The 20,682-nt window shown below is 36.7% G+C and overlaps 2 protein-coding genes across 2 annotated transcripts; both read left to right on the top strand.

Annotated features, from left to right (window-relative positions):
- The first annotated feature begins 3,549 nt into the window (after positions 1–3,549).
- LOC139743276 (placenta-specific gene 8 protein-like) lies at positions 3,550–9,376 on the top strand. The gene is made up of 3 exons (XM_071653770.1): positions 3,550–3,646; positions 4,837–4,976; positions 7,641–9,376. Exons 1-3 carry the CDS (start codon positions 3,550–3,552, stop codon positions 7,752–7,754), a joined length of 351 nt encoding a protein of 116 aa, XP_071509871.1. The 3' UTR covers positions 7,755–9,376.
- A 2,719-nt stretch (positions 9,377–12,095) lies between these two features.
- On the top strand, positions 12,096–18,464 carry LOC139743274 (uncharacterized). Its single transcript, XM_071653769.1, has 5 exons — positions 12,096–12,293; positions 15,181–15,357; positions 16,120–16,213; positions 17,499–17,635; positions 18,357–18,464. Exons 2-5 carry the CDS (start codon positions 15,217–15,219, stop codon positions 18,462–18,464), a joined length of 480 nt encoding a protein of 159 aa, XP_071509870.1. The 5' UTR covers positions 12,096–12,293; positions 15,181–15,216.
- The last annotated feature ends 2,218 nt before the right edge of the window (positions 18,465–20,682 follow it).

Here is a 20,682-nt window from a genome sequence, read left to right as displayed (position 1 = left end):
GTATTCAATGTCCTAACATTCCATGTGCCGATGACTATGTTACTGCGTCTAACACTGATCTTATCTTTGGTGTTATCTACGGTAAAATCTTTGGTGAAATCTTTGGTGGCACCAGTAGCATAATTTCCACTTCCGTCCTGATACCTCAACGTTGTGGCGGTCCTTGGTGATCCGGGCGACGACCGAGCCGGCATGAAATTTGTTCTGTTTGTATTCATCATGTAGCGAAACTCAGGCAAAGCCGCCTGGCGGAGCCCGTCCCTCTCCAGGCCTGGCCACGGCCGATTTCCCCCAACTCGGAGGCTCGCCCTGGCCATGGGCACTTAGCCGTTGAAGTTCTTCTGAACCCCTTCCGTCCTGGCCGGTGATCTACTTCTAGAAGATCTTTCGCCCAGTGGTGCAGTGACAACACTACCCCCTCACGTGGTTTAGCCCGCCAGCTGAGGCGGTGTGCCGGGGTGTGACGCTTGGAGTCAGCACGTGAGAGATTTAGGAGTTGGATGAGGACCAGCGATGCCCGTCCTCCTAGCCAGGTAGTAGCAGCTGCCTAGGTGAAAAAGTACTTGAAAAAGTACTCTAAATTAGTACGAGCGAGTGAGCCGAAATGTGTATATTTCCACGTCATCATTGCGTTTTGTTCTTATCTTGTTTGATTTGGGGGTTTTTTTGCGCCCCCCCCCCCCGTATGTTCGAAACCGTTGGCGCCTTTTGATCCAATTGGCGATCGCTTCAGAACGAAAGAAATTGCAGCCGCTGCTCAATGAAACATTTTGCCTGCTAAATATTAAATGACATGTGGGAACACAATAGACATTGTCATTTTGTCCGCGTCATTATCAAGTTTTGTTCTCACCTTCTTTTTTATATATATTTGGCGAGCGAGCGCAGCGAGCACGCCGAAAATGTTTGTATATCAGCTTACGGAACATGGAATTCTTGTGTGAACACAATAAACATTGTCATTTTGTCCGCGTCATCATCATGTTTTGTTTTCATCTTGTTTGATTTGGTTTTCTGCCCCCCCCCCCACCATTCTCCCTCCCCCCCCCCCCTTCCGGGCGAGTTTTTTTTTTCTTCTTCTTCTTCTTCTTCTCCTTCTTCTTCTTTTTTTTTTCCTTCTTCTTCGTTTTTTTCTTTTTTTTTCTTCTTTTCTTCGCTTTTTTTTTCGTTTTTTGCGCCCCCAAGAAGTGGCGCCTGGGGCACGTGCCCCCCTTGCCCCCCCTAGATACGCCACTGACTGCACCTATTATACACATAATTTTTGTCAAACAAGATGATGTTGCGTTTTATTGACTTACACAATGGAGTTTGCACCCGTTGATATCGGTCGGTGTATTAAACTTTCTTTTGGGCTCGTTTTTGCGAGGTCGAATTAGTCGAGGTTGACATTAGTTGGTATCACACCTTCGCCATAGTTCCCCAGAGGTAGTGGGTTAAATCATCGTAATCTTCATCCTTTCTGTGGCAGGGAAGTAAGACAGTGTGCATCAAAACGTTATGGGGTTTTCTGTTACAATCACTAGGCCCTGCTCACAGCACATAAAGGGTTGCAGATTCTACCAAACAAGTACATAACATACATAATAGTGCACAGTCATAAATATTTGACCTTCCTAAAAACCGATTCAAATTGAAGTAGCACTTTACCACCCGATCTTCGCAATAATGAATGCATCTGTGCATAGCGAACTAACAAGACGCTTGGTGGCTCACAGATCAAACAGAGATAAAGATAGACCGTAAAATAGGCACATCGGCAGAAATCAAATTGACATCCTGGAACAAGATGGCAGTATCCCTGCGACTAGTTGCAGTAATGAATTTCACCAAACGATAAAACGTGTTCGTGCGTGTATACCCATGCACTATCAGTGATTAATACTAGTCCTGATAGTATTCCAACCAGCGGTATTGTAGCTGACTGAACATTGCTACAGCCTCACAATATTCAACATATCTTCTGTGAAAAGAGCTGGGAAAGTCAAGGACATCAGCAACAGCGTTGATAACCCAGCATTTTTATTGTCTATATTGAGCCAATAATATTTATTCAGCAGGGTGTCAGCATGATGAGACTATATATACGCATGCTTCGCAATTCATTATATAATATGAGAACGTTACAGATATTTATTTTATTTTCTTTGAAATTAGCCGATATTTTGTGGCCTTGGATGGTGACATGAACGTCTGTCTCGTTCTTTGTGTCACGTGTGACATTTTTTGGTACATATTATCGAATTATTGTTATTCTGAACTTACGACATGATCTATGTCAAATGTATGTATCTCTTATATATAATTTATGTTCATGGGTAATGTGTAATGTGCAATGCAAGTCTGTATAACCGGAACGATTTGAAGTTGTATGCTATAGCTAATGACTGCATTTTTCTTTCCTTTTTTTTTCAGTTCCTGTTAAGGTGTGACTGTAATTCGTTCTTTGACATTTTTTTTTCTGTGTGCTCTTTTGTCATTATTAAATTGGTGCTCATGCTTGTGGAAAAAAAAATGTAAACGAAACCAATTTAATTCAATTCAATTCAATTCAAACACAGAGAAACACTCACACAAAGATACCTATAAAGGGGGTAATTGTGTGTATGTGTGTGTGTGTGTGTGTGTGTGTGCGTGTGTATGTTTGCGTGGGTGTATACTAAAGCCATGTGTAATGTACAGCTAAATATCATTATACAGCTTAATATCTTATGATCTTTCACTTCTTCCTTTTGGTATTAATTCAGAAAAGTGTGAGTCTACCGAAGTGGTGATCACGCAGCCAGCTACTACTGTGATTCAGGTAACCATGGGTATATAATTCTCTGCATTTATGTAATTCTATGCATCCACTGTTATTATACATTAAAAGATGCTAAAGGGATGGTAGAGTTTCGGCTGAAATGAGTTTTCAGGTTTCCCCCGCTTTTTTTTAATGATGATTTTTTGATGAGCTGAGATATCCAAAAAAACAAAGTAAAACAAAGCAATCCAAATAAAAGGTGGGTAACACCTTCCCTTAGGATCGCCTTGGTTGGATATCTCGACCATTTCAAAACCGATTTTCATCAAATAAGCTTTAAATTCCTCTTGGAATTGCATGCTCTTTCATATTTCATAAGAGGTGTTCCATTATCTAGCAAAAAAGTTGGAAACCTGAAGCCGAAACTATACCATCCCTTTAAGGATATTGACAAAATCCATACCAAAGTACGTTTGCGTATGTGATATTTTCTGTTCTAAAACACAGACTTCAACGCCATATTCACATTTGCGGAGATCCAATAAGCTAAATATACGGATCCTTAAAAAGCAATCTTAAACAATTTTCATATAATGTTGATAAGAATTAGAATAACGAACAAATGACAACAATATGATACTACTGAAGATAATACAAAATTTGATAATGATGATAATGATAGAGATCATAATAATGCTAATAATAACAATCCTGATTACAATTAGAACAATGACATGAAAAATAGCCCTAATAATGATGTTTATAATAAAGATAATAACAGTATTATTATCGATCATATTGTCTCAAACATGCAGGTCACTTCGACCAACAATCCTTTGTACCCGCGCGGTACTCCCAGGGAATGGAGCAGCACACTTTGTTCTTGCTTTGACGATGTTCCCATCTGTAAGTTCACTCCCTTCTTCTCTTCTCCTTCCGCTCCTCCTGCCCTCCACATTATTGTCCGTTTCCCCTGGCATTGTAGTTATCAATGACGCTTGTTATTCCGAAGGTTTGTTATTCTGAAACCTACAAAGTCCGTATAACTTGTTTGTTAGTCCGAATATGAAACAGAGTTCCTTTAATAATCCCAACATTTGTGACATTATTCCGAAGGTTTACTGTAATTCAAAAGGTTCGATCATTTGGAAATGATATAAGGTTCCTTATTCTGAAGGTTCGTATCCGAAAATGAAAAAGATTCGTTATTACGAAGGTCCTTGATCCGAACCCTAAAACAAGGTCCGTAAGTACGCACCGTCTGTACATTTTCGGATTAACGAAGCTTATTTCATTTTCGGAACCTTAAACTACGTTGGGTTAACGAACTTTCATCAAAACAAACAAAACCTTCGGAATAATGCTACAATATTATGTTTGGACTAAGGAAGCCTATTTCTTTTTTTCGTTCTTACGAACATCTAGGTTGTTTGGAATGTATGACGTTTCAGAATATCGAACCTTGAAAATAACAAATCTAATTTCATTTTCGAGTTAATGAACCTTCAAAATAACAGACCTTTGGAATAATTCCACAAATGTTCGGATTAACAAACCCTATTTCATTTTCAGATTAACGAACATCTAGGAATAGGGCATCTATGTGTGTGTGTGTGTGTGTGTGTTTGGGATTAACGAAGCTTCGAAATAAGGAACCTTATCTCATTTTGAGATTAACGAACCGTTGAAATAATGAATCTTCGGAATAATGCCACAAAATGTTCGGACTAAGAAACCCTATTTCACTTTCGGACTACCGTACATCTATGTGGTATGGAATTTATGTGTTTCGGATTAACAAACTTTCAGAATAAGGTAACTTATTTCATTTTCGGATTGATGGACCAACCTTCAAAATAATAAACCTTCGGAATAATGGCACAAATGTTTGGAATAAAGCACCCTATTTCATTATCGGATTAACGAACATCCAGGTATACTGAATTTGTGCGTGTCGGAATAACGAACTTTATTTAATTCATTTTTGGATTAGCGAATATTCGGAATAACGAACGCCACCGGAAGTAAATGCCAACCGACGAATCTCGTTCTTTTTCTCCGTCGGATTGTCTGTTTGTGTTTTCTCTGCCTATCAGGTCTGTGTGGGTTGTTCCTCGCTCCCTGTCATCAGTGTTACATAGCCACGGAGATGAACGAATCTTGCTGTGTACCCTGCTGTGTACCCGGCTCTATGATTGCCATGCGCACACAGGTCCGCGGCCGGCACAATATTCAGGTACGTACACCATTTGTAGAGTTTGAATGCAACAACAGTTACGGTATACGCCATGGACATCTTTGAAGGTTTCCATGGCGGTAGAATGTTTAGTCGTTAGTTTAGTAGTTCTTGCCATTTTCAAGAGAAAAGCAGTAAGAATATGCTTACCGAAATGTCGATAATAGGAATCCACTTTCGGCGTCACATACGTACTGAAAGAATGCACCGTGAAGTTTTCTAATACAGAAAGATACACGCCATTTAACAAAGTTTCTAAATAGAGTCATCATGTAATAAAAAAAAAATCTTTTCTATTCTACTGCACGTGTTACACAAAAGGAAGATACTTTCCAATGTATCATACACACTTCAATTATCTTGGTTTTCAAGCGACTTCAATCACAAATCAACTTGATAAAAACTAGGTATATCGGATTTCGCATTTGAATTTTGTATTAGATCCCTCCCAACAAATCTGTCTTGAAATGCTAATGTAATAACGTTGTACACGAACATGTTGCCAAAAGCACTATAAAGAGCTAATTACGTTCCCATTACATCCTAATATATGCGTTAGCATAACTGTTTGTTTTCGTTTAAGAGTGTACTTCAGTATTTGACTTAGATTACACAGATACAGACAATGCCATTTTCAGACAAACATATTTGTTAAACAATGTATAAATCACTGTTAAAACAGGTAAACAGAAGAGCAGATGAACTCTCTAAAAAAGAAAGAGTGAAAATGTTCACTCTTGAAGGAGTGAATTACAGAAAAGAGTGAATTTTGAGTGAAATTGAGTGAAATTTGAGTGAAAATATCTATTTTCACTCATTTTGGAGTGACCTCAGGGATCACTCGAAAATCTTGGAGTGATCCCTGAGGTCACTTCAAAATGAGTGAAAATGAACATTTTCACTCCAAAATCACTCTAATTTCACTTGAAACTCACTCTTTTCTGTTATTCACTTCTTCAAGAGTGAACATTTTCACTCTTTCTTTTTTAGAGAGAAAAGAAATAGTGTATAAAAAATCACTGAGAGGAAATTCAATTCAAATTCAATTCAATTCAATTCAAGTGAATTTATCAGGAATTTTCTGCATCGATTATTACAAATGAAATACAGTCATTTCTTTTTGCTTACAAGACAATAGAACGTACAGTGTGTTCATCCGAATATAAAACTGAGATATACGTGTACAGATTGAAGAGAAGAATAAGAGAACGCGTCAATTGGGAACCACTCGGGATATAGTGAATCAAAATGATCTGAGTGAATTATGGCACATGTATTGGGAGTTCTGAATGCAGAAGACTGTCGTCAAATAAGCATATAGCTTGAAGATACGACAGCCTTGAAAGAGAAGAAAAAAAAAGAAAATGGGCGAAACATACATCTTGTATACTAATCGAAAAGAAAAGAAAAAACATTGCAACAACAAAAAATGTATAGGCACTATATATACAGAGAATGAGGTGAGTGAGGTGAGTGCTGGTGCAAGTGGAAGAGCCCAGCAGTCGCGCGATACTAGGTGTCTTTTTGAGATAGGAAACTTGAATATGTTTATTGAATAGTTTGATGTATACGTGGAGGGGGGGGGGGGGTATCAAAACATTACAAATCAATCTATTTAATTTTTGGTTACAAAGATCGGATATCGGCTAATTCCCATAACTTGATATAATGTACTTTTTCATGTTTGCTTTAAAAGAAAAAAGTGATGTGCATGCTTTAATTTGTTCTGGCAGAGAATTCCATATATCTGGTCCATGGTGTCGGATAGATCTATGAGACAAGTAGCTTGGGGTTATTTAGATGGATGTCATTGCAATGACAAGTAGGATATGAGTGTACTTTGCTATTGCTGAAAAAAAGTATAGAATATGAAAATATACGTAGGAACCTGAGAAAAAAAAATATGTTCACATTGCTTGTTTATTGCTGGAATCCCCATTACCATGTGTTTACCGTAGAGAATACATCTAGCATATGGATATACGAAATAACTAGAGGGCAACAGTAAAAGGAATAGAGGATGATAATCGTTAAGCTTTCGATAAAAATCCAACGAAAGTTCAGTGAAAATGACAAGGACACCATTATGTGGTACTAAATGCAGACAAGATTTCATGGAGTGTATACAGGGCACACACACGTTGACAAAAGCTCGTGCCTAACGCCTGACAGTTATTTCGTTTCTCCTAATATTACTATCCACATTTCAACAGTCTTCAAATATTATTCTAGTCAATCTAGATATGTATGGACATCACTAACACTCGTTAAGCAATTCATCTACGTCCCTAAATGAGTTCTTGCTTCATTTTCTTAATAATTATTTCTTGAAGTATCGGAGTGCGTATTCACGAAAGCTCACTTTTCGAGTGTATCGAACTTTAAAAGTTTGAATGCCTGAAACAATCACATTTTATTGTTTAAAGAGTTCATACGTGGTAATATGAAAAGATGTGAAGCCCTTTTTAGCTGTGTAAAATGAAAGCACTGTCTTTCAAAACTGTAACAACTCTGATAACAAACCTCAATTCCACATCCAGAACAAAATTCCATGCTCAGTTCCTTCTGCCGACTATTCATTGTGACAGGGCCCCTTTTGCCGGCCAGGTCACGAGGACTGATCTTCTTATTTTGTTTTTGACTTCTTTTGCTTCCGGGTTACAGGGATCTATCATGGGCGACTGCGTCGTGACAGTTTGTCCCTGCGTTGAGCCGTTCAGCCAATGCCAGCTTGCACGTGAGGTGAAGAACATCAAAGCCGGCAAGGTGCAGGCCTAGGCCGCTGGAGTCGGGCTGGCACAGGCTGAGCTTACGGCGTAGGAGCATCGAGGGATCGCACTTGTCAACTAGGCAAAATCGTAATAGTTATAACAATGACCACTCTGACCCTTATTGAGTATCACAATAAGTTTGCCAGTGTTCATGTCGAATATTAATGGGTAGAGTAAAATTGACCGGATAGAATGATAGAGTTTTCACTCAAAGTGCAGATAAAACTAGGAAGTTGTTGACAATTTTGCTGTTCGGTCATCCCCATCGTGAGTATCAATGTCGCACTGGTAGTGGGGTATAAATGCAATTGTAATCTGAAGGACAATTCTTTGGGGATGAGTTTTAGCTAATAGTCATTTAAATTTTCTGACATTGATTGTCGCTTCTTACTCTTCTGGCAAGCCAGATTTCACAAATTTTGTTCCATCTTCAGGCTTGTAATAGAATTATTCAAACCAGACTGGGAAGAACGCGCATGCTGGTTGGAATTTAAAGTATCCCCTCTAGATTATTATCAAACTGTACTATGATTAGACACGATGAAAATTCTGACGAAACGATGCAGTCCCTGAAGGGATGACGTCATGATGTGAAGCCATGACGTCATCCCTCTTTCTCATGAATTGAATACATGCGTGACCCCTCGGCGCGATTCGTATGGTAGATGGCCGTTGGTGGCAGTGTTCTGTCTTACTGCAGATTCGATATAGGCCTAGTACGTAGCACTTGGATGTCTTTCTTTCATAGCAAATCCTTGCAGAATTGTATTTTTCCAGTTTATCTGAATAATGTTGACAGGGGTACAGTTACGACATAATACTGGTAGTGAAACAAGTTTGTAAATTATAGCCATATTCCGTGTTGTGAGTATGTTTTTAATCACATTAGTCTCAATTAGCAGTCACTGAGGAGTACAACTAGTATAGGGTTTGCTGTTAAGCTTCAAGCATCTTGGTTAGTCGTCTAGTCGCTGAAAACCTTGATATTCAGATTGAGTCTAAACAGATTCACACAGCGCTGGAGCGATCGGCACTGAAATAATTGAATGCATATGAATTAGATTGTAGCCATCTTTTAATTGGCGTAGATGTTTAAAAAATTTTTCATGTATAGAGAGCAGATAGTAAACGATCATACACAACGAATGGGTAAATTTCGATGTAATAGGAATAGCTGAAGAAGAGCATTGCTGCTACAATAATGCTATTACTTAGCAAAGGTGCAGCGCATTGTCGTATGAGGGCGCCATTCTATTACCAAAGGCTCATCCGCAAAATGGGCACTTGCAAATGAAGTGATGGTTTTGGATCATCATGGATTACTCATTGTATAGTAGTATGTAGTTTTAGATGGTTGCTTTGTTCACCTCAACATTGTTTCCTTTAGTAAACCTGAGCATTCCTACTCTCTTCTTTAATCTCATGTCAGCCTGTGATCTCACAAATACAAAATTTATTTGATGTCTATTTGAAGGATTGAAAACAAAAAGAAACAAGAAAATCATATTGCAATGTATTTGATTCCCCGAAAAAACACACAACAGAACACACGAATTTGTGTTGTTACAGGATTAGCGTGATAATGAAACTTGGATAGCGAAGTGCACAATAATAGCAAGATAGAGTAAAATAAAGGAAGGACATAATATACGTTCCAGGCTGTAGGGAACAAAAGGCTGAATTTGTTATAACCTTATGGACCAATACCTTGAGTTAACACTTCGGTAGTACTGAAATAGAAATTACAAAGTATACGCAGAATCGTCACTTATTTCTTACACACTGCATAAGTCACTCCAGCGTATTGTCTGTTGATCAGGTGATAGGACTGGATTTTTGCAACACTTGTTTAGCTAGGAAAAGCCTCATGGATTTTCTAAATGTTGTATTTTCCGTGTATTTCGATGAGAGTGCGAAAATTGGGTATTTTTTCTGTTGAGTGATTTTTTTTTTTTCCTCGGACACAGTGTGAAATTGTGATGATGCTTATAAATGATATTACTGAAATGAATATGTGAACACTTGTTTAAATCTATTGAGCGCTAACAAATCTGGTGTAAGAAAACAGTAGGGTTCAGGTATGATTGACTTAAAAAATATGATGCTTCGGAACATTGAAATATACATTTTTTTTTTTGGTCATATAACATAATAGTTCTCTAAATAAGAGAATAATAAAAGAGAAGAAGAAGAGAAACACAATAGTTCTTCATTGTCAAAGACTATGAAAACGCACACAGTTAGACTTAGTTATCTGCATAGGCCTGATTGTCACTACACAATCCATTACAACGCAGGAAGTCTTGGTATAGACCAGAAATAGATTTAGTCAGAAATTTCAACTTCATTGTATTCATAGCATTTCCTCGACTTTCAATGGCTTTTAGAGAAACCATTTTCAATTCATCAAAAGAAAGTGTATGCTGCTTATTGACGTCAAAAACACAAAAGAGTTACATTCAGAATGAGACTCAGTGCCTTTGATTTCTACATTGTGTGTGTGTTCAACCTACTTCATTGGTGTGTTTGGATATTGCGTCATTACAACAATCGCTTGCTTACCGTATAAATGTTCACAATATCATGATGTTAAGTCTTCTTAGATTAGATTTAGCATTAAAAAAAAAATTCTGCATGACATTGTAAAGTGATTATTTGTGATTCTTAATGTTTTTGTCTCGTTTACATTTTTCTGAAGTTTTCTATTCACCTGCATTTTCTATTGTATTTCTGTCTTAATAAAGTTAAGGAAGTAATGAACTAACGTCTTTTTTGTTCATTTATTCGTGTTTTCTTTCATTCTTGCGCCAGAGAACTTGACAAAATCCTTTTAACTAGTAATTTCATACCCATGTCATATCCGCATTTTCTGTCTGTAACACATTCGACGATGATTTATCAAGCAGGTTATCATATCATAATGATGAATGTCATTAGTAGATCCAGTTACGACACGGGGGCTAGATGTTATTAATAACTCTCTGCCCTAAAAAGGAATGCAAACATAAAGAGTCGGCTGGGTAATCGAGCTTCGTTCTGCCTGAACCGCCAGAAAGTTTCCGTGGCCGAGCGGTTGTGAACTATGATAGGACTTGGCGTTCCATGCCAAACTTAAGGACCCGGGTTCGATTCCTGGGGGAGACGTATTTTTCAAGTTGTGCTCTTTTTCCAAAAAGTAGGAACAGTGAGAGGAATAATAATTCCGAGTTAAGCATCGTTTTTTCTTTCGACGCATATATATATATATATATATATATATATATAATTATATATATATATATATATATGATTATATATATATATATATATATATATATATAATTATATATATATATAATTATATATATATAATTATATATATATAATTATATATATATATAATTATATATATATATATATAATTATATATATATATATATATATATATATATATATATATATTGAGATAGAAGAAAAAGAAAGAAATAAAGAGAGAGAGAGAGAGAGAGAGAGAGAGATAACTCTGTATTCAGCTTTAGGAAGACAGTGTATAAATTAAGTACAAAAAATATCAGCTGTAAAGCATGGATTAAATTTTAGAAACGTTATAAGGAGACACAAACTTCGAGTATCTCATTCTATTACAGTAATTGTGATTGCCCTGTATATCATTGTCTCCTTAAGGTGCAATCCGAAGGTATCATTATATCAAAGATGTAATTAACTTCACAGTACCAAATCGAATTCATTACAAAATTTTCAGTCAACAAGGATTTCGTCGTCTACGTCAGCATACAAATAACAAAATGCACAAAAACTGTAGTCCATATAACAGACAATGTGGATACTCTATGTTCTCAACGAAGTGATGAGAAATAGCTCCCTCTTTGTCGAGGAAACGCACCAAAAAGAAAAAAAAAAACCACACGTTTTTTATACACCCCCCACCCCCGACACCGAAAGAATTGTGTAGGGTACAATATGCACATCTACCCAACTGTCAAAGCTTTGATAACTGTATTACTTCGTACGTATACATGATAAATCATACAATCACGAATCATGGCGCATTATTACTTTTAAAGTAAGAATAGATGTTCAACATTATCTAACGAAGCATAAAAACAAACTGATAACAGAGTAAACGTGTACATCAAACACGTGTACATCAAACAGTGAGGTCTTGTGCAGCAACACCACTCCACAAAGAATACAGGATATGATGATCTAGCATACTTATTTTACCAATACCTAACAAAACACCTGTACTTCCTGACCATTTTAGGATCCTTGCATTATTTGCATCGTACTGAACTTTGCTCTCATTTATTTTGCAGGGCCAATTGATTTGGTTTTGCAGGTGGGAGAATATCACATGCCCAAACGCAATGCGTCTTAATCTATTGTGATAAGCGTATGACGCGTTAATAGGTTATAAAAATTTATGTTTAACTCAACGAGGTGATAACATAGGATTAGCGTACAGCACTCTGATCTATATCGACAGTCGAATAGATACATTTGATTCAGTTTGACGGAGGGAAAAGAAGCCGACTGGTGTTTGCAGGTAAGTGCTGCAAAATTTCTACTCCTGTGCAAGTATAGTTCTAATTCTGAGGAGTACGAAGCTTAAAATTCAAGAGGGTTGTTCATTTGTAGTCGTATTATCATTGTCCAAGGTGTAACACGCACGTGAAACATTGTGAATAACTCGCAGTAAAGAATAAAAAAAAAAAAAAAAACAAACTTAACCCAAAACAGATAATTGAGTATTCATAGCAGTGGCTTCTCTTTCAGTAGAATATGACCTCAGGGGCGGATCCAGGAATTCCGTAAAGGGGAGGCGCCGTTGGAAAATTAAAGGGGGCGCGTGCCCGGTGAGACGCCCTCTGGATCCCCCACTGTGACCTTGACTAATAAATCATATTGAATGCTACACAAGTCATGGTTACATTAATGTATAGCTGAATAGCCAACTAGCATGACAAGTTTATGGATTACGTTTTCTATGTTATAAGGTTGACCAGGGAGGTGTCACCTCCCTGGGTTGACGGAATGGTTATGCTGATCGAATATTCGTACACTGCAAAAACATCGGTGTTAGATTTAACACCATGGGTGTTAAATCTAACACCAATCAAGTGTCAATAGAGGACCACACCCACAGGTGTAGGAAGTATGTTGTGATGGTGTTGAAAACTGTTCACCTGGCACTTCGTGGTGTTAATGTGACACTGTAGCTGGTGATATTTTGGACACTGCACTGGTGTTAATTCAACAATGACACCGCATGGTGTTGATTTGATATTGCTGGTGTTAATGTCAATGGTATAATACTCGTCCAGCTTCAATATGAGACCACACCAACTGGTGTTGCTATGGTGTAAATGTGTTAACACCTTTTTTTTTCTTAAATCAATTACTTTATCGGAAAACTCTTGATCGTCTTGTTGAAGTTCAAAATCAACAAGAAGAATAGTAACTAAGAAACTATTCATTCACTATTCATAAAACAATTTTATATTCTAAAATGACACCAGGAGGTGTTAATCTAACACCCTAAATGAGCACCTGAAATTTAACACCAGCTCGGTATTTCATATTTTACATCGGACTTTTTGCAGTGTATGCTGATTGGTCAAACGATATCGTCAGCTGAGATTCAGATGGGCACTATCGTATTTTAAGATTTGATCACTGATAAAAACAAAACAATCAATTTTCATTACATAAAAAGGGGTAGCTTTAAAGCATTGTTCCAAACATCAGCTAAAATAGTGCCCTTGTGATTTCGATTTTTAGAATTTTACTGAAAATGGAAAAATGTGAAATTGACACTGTAATGTTGAGGAGATTAAGCTTTATGATAATAATGATACAAATAACTCATTTTACGCTAAAAATTATGATAACACCGTTTTGGTTCTCAGCAAACATGATATTATAGATTACCTGCCAAACACTATAGGATATTTAATGAACGCTATTATGCTATAATGCACCACGCTCGCACGCCCGACTCAGCCGACTGCATGTCAAGTTTGCATATTCTGCTCAAACGCACAAACCCGCACAAACCAATCGATAAATCGCCAAATGCTAAAGTCCAATGAAAGTGAAGAGTTTGTTTGCAAAAACCGATAAGTCCATATTTGCCAAATGGAGATATTTGCAATTAAAGGGATGGTACAGTATTGGTGGAGATGAGAATTGGGCTTTTAACTTTTTGCGAGATACCAAGAAAACATGATATAGTACAGAGCATACCATTTTAAGAGGAATTCAAAGTTTATTTGATGAAAATCGGGTTTGGAATGACTGAAACATCCAAAAACAAAGTAAAACAAAGCGATCGTAATAAAGTGTGGGTCCCACACTTTATTAGAATTGCACTTTTTTTGGATATATCGGCCATTTCAAAACCGATTTTCATTAGATAAACATTGAATTCCTCATGGAATTACATGCTCTTCCATATTTCATAAGAGGTTCCTCATTATCTCACCAAAAATGTTAGAAACCTGAAATTAGGTCTCAACCAAAACTATACAATTCCTTTAAAGGTCAAGAAAAACAAATAGAATAATAGGAAAATTTGTGCTTCTTTTGACCATATCTTAAAAATGTACCTTTATTTGTAGTGACCAATATATCATTTAAAAGGTATCATTTTGTGCTTTATGACAGAGAGCGTACTCAAAAATCTTCAAAAATGGACTTATCGGTTTTTGCAAACAAACTCTTCAAGTATTCCTAGCGATTCCATTCCTGTCAAATGAACTGCTTGTATTTTTACGTGGTGATTGACTATCAAGCCGTGTTTCCTACTGGATCTGCGAGTAAACTCTACGTTTCTGTCACTGTTTTGTGTGCCAAAAATCATGCCCCTAAAATGTACCAACTCATTACTTGAAAGAAAAACAATCATAGATTTTTCATACAATTTACATCAATACATCAAAGTTTGGCATCTTCTCTACAACTTTGTTTACAACATTTCGAGGGTAATAAGAATCTAGAAAAGTTAAATTGATTTGGAAACAACAACAACAATGTTTTCCCAAAGCATGACCATGTTGCTGTATCAGAATATTGTGGTACACCGAGTGGTTATACCTATATGGAACATAGAGAGTTCCTTGTTCCTGTCATTCGCAGGAATTATAGGAAGCACAATTCGCAGTGGCAGATAAAGAGAGGATGCAACTCGGCGCGCGCCCTTCCTTATTTGTTGTTAAAACAGAAGAAATAAAAAAAAATGAATGAAACCCGGAAGTAGCACCAGAAATATTGTTTGCGCCCCCGCCCCCCTTTACGGAATTCTTGGATCCGCCCCTAATTCGTAAGGATTGTATGAAAGAAAAGTGCATCAATTATGCTTATTTCAGTGATTTTAAATCATCGTGCTATTTCTCACCAATGAGATTTGTTGTTGATTTTTTTTTCATCCACAGAGTGAAATTACGAACTGGTTTATTTCAGGCCTGACAATGAACGTGGATCCCGAGAAAATGCCGATTAACAGCGCGGTGGAAAGGGGCTACCCACCTTACAGTGGGCAACCCCAAGCTCCACCTTTATACCAGCAACCACCTCCAGTGCAATCGCAGCCTCAACCCCAGCATCGACAGGTGAGACTAAACCACTGATATCTATGGAAGTAATGTGGATACGTCCTTCACCCATTCGCGCTGTACAAACAATTGAAGAAAAATTGGAAATCCAAAAATGAGAAAACTTTTTTTTTTTCGAAGATTCGGTAAACCGAAAATGAATAGAATTTCGTTATTCTGAAGGTTCGGTTATCCGTAAATGCACATAAAGTTTCGTTATTTCGAAGATTCGTTATAAAATCCAAATTTGAAAAAAAAAAAATCGTTATTTCGAAGATTCATTTATCCAAAAATGCAAAAGCCCCGATATCCCGAAGATTCGTTAATCTGAAAATGAAGGAAGGGTTCGTTATTCCGAGGATTCGTTAATCAAACATATGAGAAAGAAGATTCATTACTTATAAGATTTGATAATGCGAAGATGAATTACTCCGAAACATACAAATTCCGAATACCTAGATGTTTGTTCACGCAAAAATTAATGATGAAAAAGATTGTCTTGATCCGTACTTTTTAGCATTAATTTCAAGGTTCGTTCCCGAAGATTTCGATGATTTGATTGGCAGCGTATGATATTTCAAAAGATTGGAGGGGTTGTTCTTGCCTTGGCATGTTCTTGCCTTGGCAATATTTCTCGTTTTATGGCAGATTTCAAGCGTACTACAAAATAACCCATTACTTGTTTTGTGGTTGCTTGAACTGATACGTGACATTGTCCTCTTCTTGATTTACTTTTATATTCATTCATTATCATTCTTTTTTCATTTTTCATCTTTTTAGATAGTGCTTCATGTAATTGACCCTATGAAACCACGTGGCATTCCGCGACCATGGACAAGCCCCGCTACTGGCTGCTGTGACGACATGCAAATATGTAAGTCTTAATTCAATTTCAATTCAATTTATTTCACATCTTTCACCCCCCCCCCCCCAACAAAAATAGACATATGTATAAAATGTACAGAACAGAACACAGAAATATACACAAAACAAAACACAAGCAGTGCAATGACAGTTACAGTAAAATATAAACACAGTAAAAACAGTAAAAACTGCAGCAGATGTGTGGGAATGACAAAAGGACGTTGGCCTGTCAAAGGTCAAACCCTTGATGGACTGCATCTTACAAATTTACATTTTAAAAATTGTGTTTCTTAAGTTACAGAACATAAACGGAGACAAGGAGAAAGACAGTAAAGAACATGGCAAGAATAAGATAAAAAAGAACTGACAGGATTTACAGGTAACAAACTCAGAAGACAAAGACAAACAAGCTAATGAGCAGCCGCTACAACAACATAATGAGATAATGTTTGGTGTTGCATTGTATCTTTACATTTGTTTCTTTGTTTCGATGTCTAGTTACTCATTGTTATAAATACTTTCCTTTGTTACTATGATTATCTAATTAGTTACTCATTTGATTATCCATATTTTATCTATCAATGTATTAATGAATTTATTCAGTTATTCATTTACTTATTTATCTATTCATTTATCCATCCATGTATCTAATATCCTTCTATCTATCTATCTATCTACTATCCTTCTATCTATCTATCTATCTATCTATCTATGTTTATGCTTAAACGTTTGGCAGCCTGCCTCTCTTCCGGGGAATCTTTGGAACTAACAGAGAATTAGTCTCAAAGAGTCTCAAAGTCTCAAAGAATGCTGCTAAAAAGTGTAAGATATTCAGAGGATCCGACATAACTTACATCGGAGCGTTGATCGTAATTATAATATCAAAAATGATTTAATAACTCTGTTTCATTTATGAATTTAGGTGTCCGTATAGGTAATCCAGTTAAAACACTAAAAGGGATGATAATTATTGTTTTAATGTGAGATGGGGCTTCATTTTTTTTTTTGGTGAGATAACGAGAAACTACTTCTGAAATACGAAATACGATACAATTTTAAAAGGAAATCAAAAGTCATTTAATGAAAATCAGTTTGAAACAGAAAGGTTCGTCAAACCTTAAGCAAAACAAGGTTCGTCAATCCGAAGAGTAAACGAGTTACGTACCTAACGAAACTTCGGAATAACGAACCTCATTTCGTATTCGGATACACGAACATTCGGAATAACGAATCTTCAGATTGATGAACTACAACCGTCAGTGAATGGGAAACAATGTGTGTTCAATGTCTCACAGGCCTGATGTCAACATTCGTGCCTTGTTACTCGTGTTGTGTGGCGGCTGAGATGGGCGAAAACATGTGCGTGCCATGCTGTGTGCCTGCCTCCTCCATAGCTATGAGGGCGCTAGTCAGAGCGCGACACAACATTGAGGTATGTATAGTTTGCTACCGATCATTGCACGTAAGAGAGTCTTGTAGATTTCTTTCGACACAAACGTGAATAGAAAAGAAAATGGAGACTAAAAGCAAAGAAACATACGTACACACAATAAAGAGGATGTGATGCATGCAATATTACTAAATGAGCAAGATATTTCACAACTTAACTTGTTCTATAACAGAGGCACGCATTATATTTTGACATGGATGATTCACATCATGTTGACGATGAATGAACAAAATGGTAAGTATACTAGAAGAGGAAGAAATACTACAAAACAGATATAACGCATTCAAAATAGAACATTAATGTTTTATTGCTTCTAAATTCTTATTAACCCTACCTGTATCAAGGAATTCGGACCATGCATGTATACAGCACTTGTGTACAACACTATGGGCTCTTCTTAGCCTTACGACACTCAACGCGCATTTAGGCCCGAATTCACGAAGTTGGTACTTATTGAAACCATGGTTTGAACCATGGGCAATTTCTATGGAGCGCCAAGTGTCGCATGGCCTATTTTGTTACGAAATCAGTCATTTCTTAACTAAATAGGCCATGCGACACTTGGCGCTCCATAGAAATTGTCCATGGTTTAAACCATGGTTTCAATTGCACCATCTTCGTGAATTCGCGCCAAAGGGTTTAAATAAATGTTTTGACAATCTTCCTCCCTTCTTTCTTTTTCTAAATCTGTTTTGTCTGTCAGGGAAATTTGATGAACGACTGCGCCATGACGTGTTGTATGCCATGCTGTTCGGAATGCCAGCTCGCCCGAGAGATAAAGTACATCAAAGAAGGAAGAGCCTTGCCATGAAAAAATCCTATATGATCTTTAAATTGGCAACTTGAGCTACGAGGTCATTGAAAGGCGTACTGTACTCAAGACATCTTTATGTTTTTCCACGCCTCTGCTTTGAATTATGCTGCATACTGTAAACGAAGCCCAGCACAGATTTACTATCGAAGGATTCTCGATATATTCGTAGTAGAAACATTGCGTGATAATAGATATTCTTGAAGAATAATTTGTAAGACTTTAATAGGTAACTTTATAGGATGAATTATGTGTTTTGTTTTGTTTTTTTTTTCGCCCAACATAATAGATTCATCCCACAAGCTAAGAGCTTGGAGGTTTCATTAGCTAGACAGGATTCATTTATGATTATAAATAAGTAATCACTTATGTTCTCCAAATTCAATAAAGGGATTTAAAAGTATATACGATTCAATACTAAATTAGGGGTCCGATTACCTATGAAACCACAACGAAGTATTTTTCGGTAGGTTATCATTTTATGAAAATGAGTGTAGACCTACATCCTTGTTTGTCTGTATGTGTGCGTGTGTAGGATTTATGTATATTTGTTTTCATTAGCGCTTAATTTCAATTGTCCTATAATACACTCATGAAACTACCGTTGTTGGAGTGATATGTTAGTTGTTGAATTTTAGATAAAGCGTCCTTTCCAGTGGAGGGATTGGGAATAAATTATTTTGTATTTTCGTGTGTTGCTACACATAGTCCCTATCAAATAGATTTGTAGATGTGCCCAACCACGCAATCAAGCTAGATCGAAGGACACTAACTTGCTTAATAACAACACACTGGGCAGGCGACATCGTCCCCGTGCTGGTGTTTGTTTCATTCAACAGCGTTGTTGAATCGGTGCTAGAATAAAGAAAGAAAGACCGACAGAAAAAAATAGAAATGCATTTTACTATGTGTGTGCACTGAATTTCCAGACAGCGCTGCGGCACTTTTTACCATATCAATATGGACAAGTACAATGAATGATTAATATTGACTCAGGAAACATGCAAACAATTGAAAAAAAAAATGGGGGGGGGGATCAGACATGCATGCAGAATAAGAGGGTTGTAGATTCGGTGTCTGCTATTGTGCCATAAGGTCTTAATTGGTGAAAGAACTTCTGATCTCCTTGCAGAAAGACATATTTGAGCTTAGTTCCTGAGTGGTCACGTTTTTGAATTTCAGTTGATTTCATTTTGTGACTGTGCTTTCAACAGGGAATAAAAAGGTCAAAGGTTAAAGGCATACAGCTTGAGTAGACTGTCAAACATTGGTTGGGAAGTGAACGGGAAATAGATAAATTGACCCATAAAGTTTTTAAGGCAACTTTGCTGCCAATATCATCATGTTCTCATTTAATTAGATACTATGAAGAATCTTGTATAGTGGTTATCAAATAACCTGGAAGTGAATGCATTCATTAAATCTTGACGAAACAAACAGAAAAAAAATAAACTTGTTGCAATGAGATAATACAATATTCTTTACACTCCACTAAATCATAAAGTTTTTTTTTTTGACATTCAAGGATAAGTTAAAAAAACAATTTAGAGGCATCGAATTTTTCTCTAATAAAAAAACAAAACTTTACGACCAGGATGCAGTTGAAATAATTGCTTTTTTCTTGTTCAATCCAGTTTTATTTTTGCATGCCATTATAAATACAGACACACTAGAACTAACAAAGTGCCAATATCATTGTACATTATTATAACGTGTATTATCTTGCTATATGAGAAAGACATTTAAAGTAGAGAAACAATTATGTACTAGAAAGAATAATAATGATAAAAAATAACCTATCATGTATGAAGGCACAAAAATATGATATCTGGGACACAAAGTCATAGTGTGTTCCGCCTGCATCGTTGGTACAGGGACGGCCAATTAGTCACAAATAATTCAATGTTCATTATTCGCTACTAATACTAAGAACAGGTACAAGGGCATTAGCATGACAGTATAAATATCCTTATTTGATATTAAAAAGAGAGTTTGTCGTTTTGTTTTAGATAGTCAGTAATAGTTATGGGCTTCTTGAGAACTGTTTAGTAATACACAATCTTCAATTTGAAGAAGAATAATGAAAAATACAGGTCTCCAGACAACTTAGGTCGGGTTATTAATGTTTCTGGATCAAGTTCATAAACACTGCGCAATATTGAAAACAAAAAAGAACTGCTTGTGTAAGGTAATTCCGAATGGTTCCCAATTTGATACC

This window comes from Diadema antillarum, unplaced genomic scaffold (genome assembly GCF_040938485.1).
Source record: "Diadema antillarum isolate AM-2024a unplaced genomic scaffold, OU_Dant_1.0 seq00001064_RagTag, whole genome shotgun sequence".
NCBI lineage: Eukaryota > Metazoa > Echinodermata > Echinoidea > Diadematoida > Diadematidae > Diadema > Diadema antillarum.
Note: the sequence above shows the minus strand (reverse complement) of the source record. Positions and strands in the feature narration are given on the sequence as shown.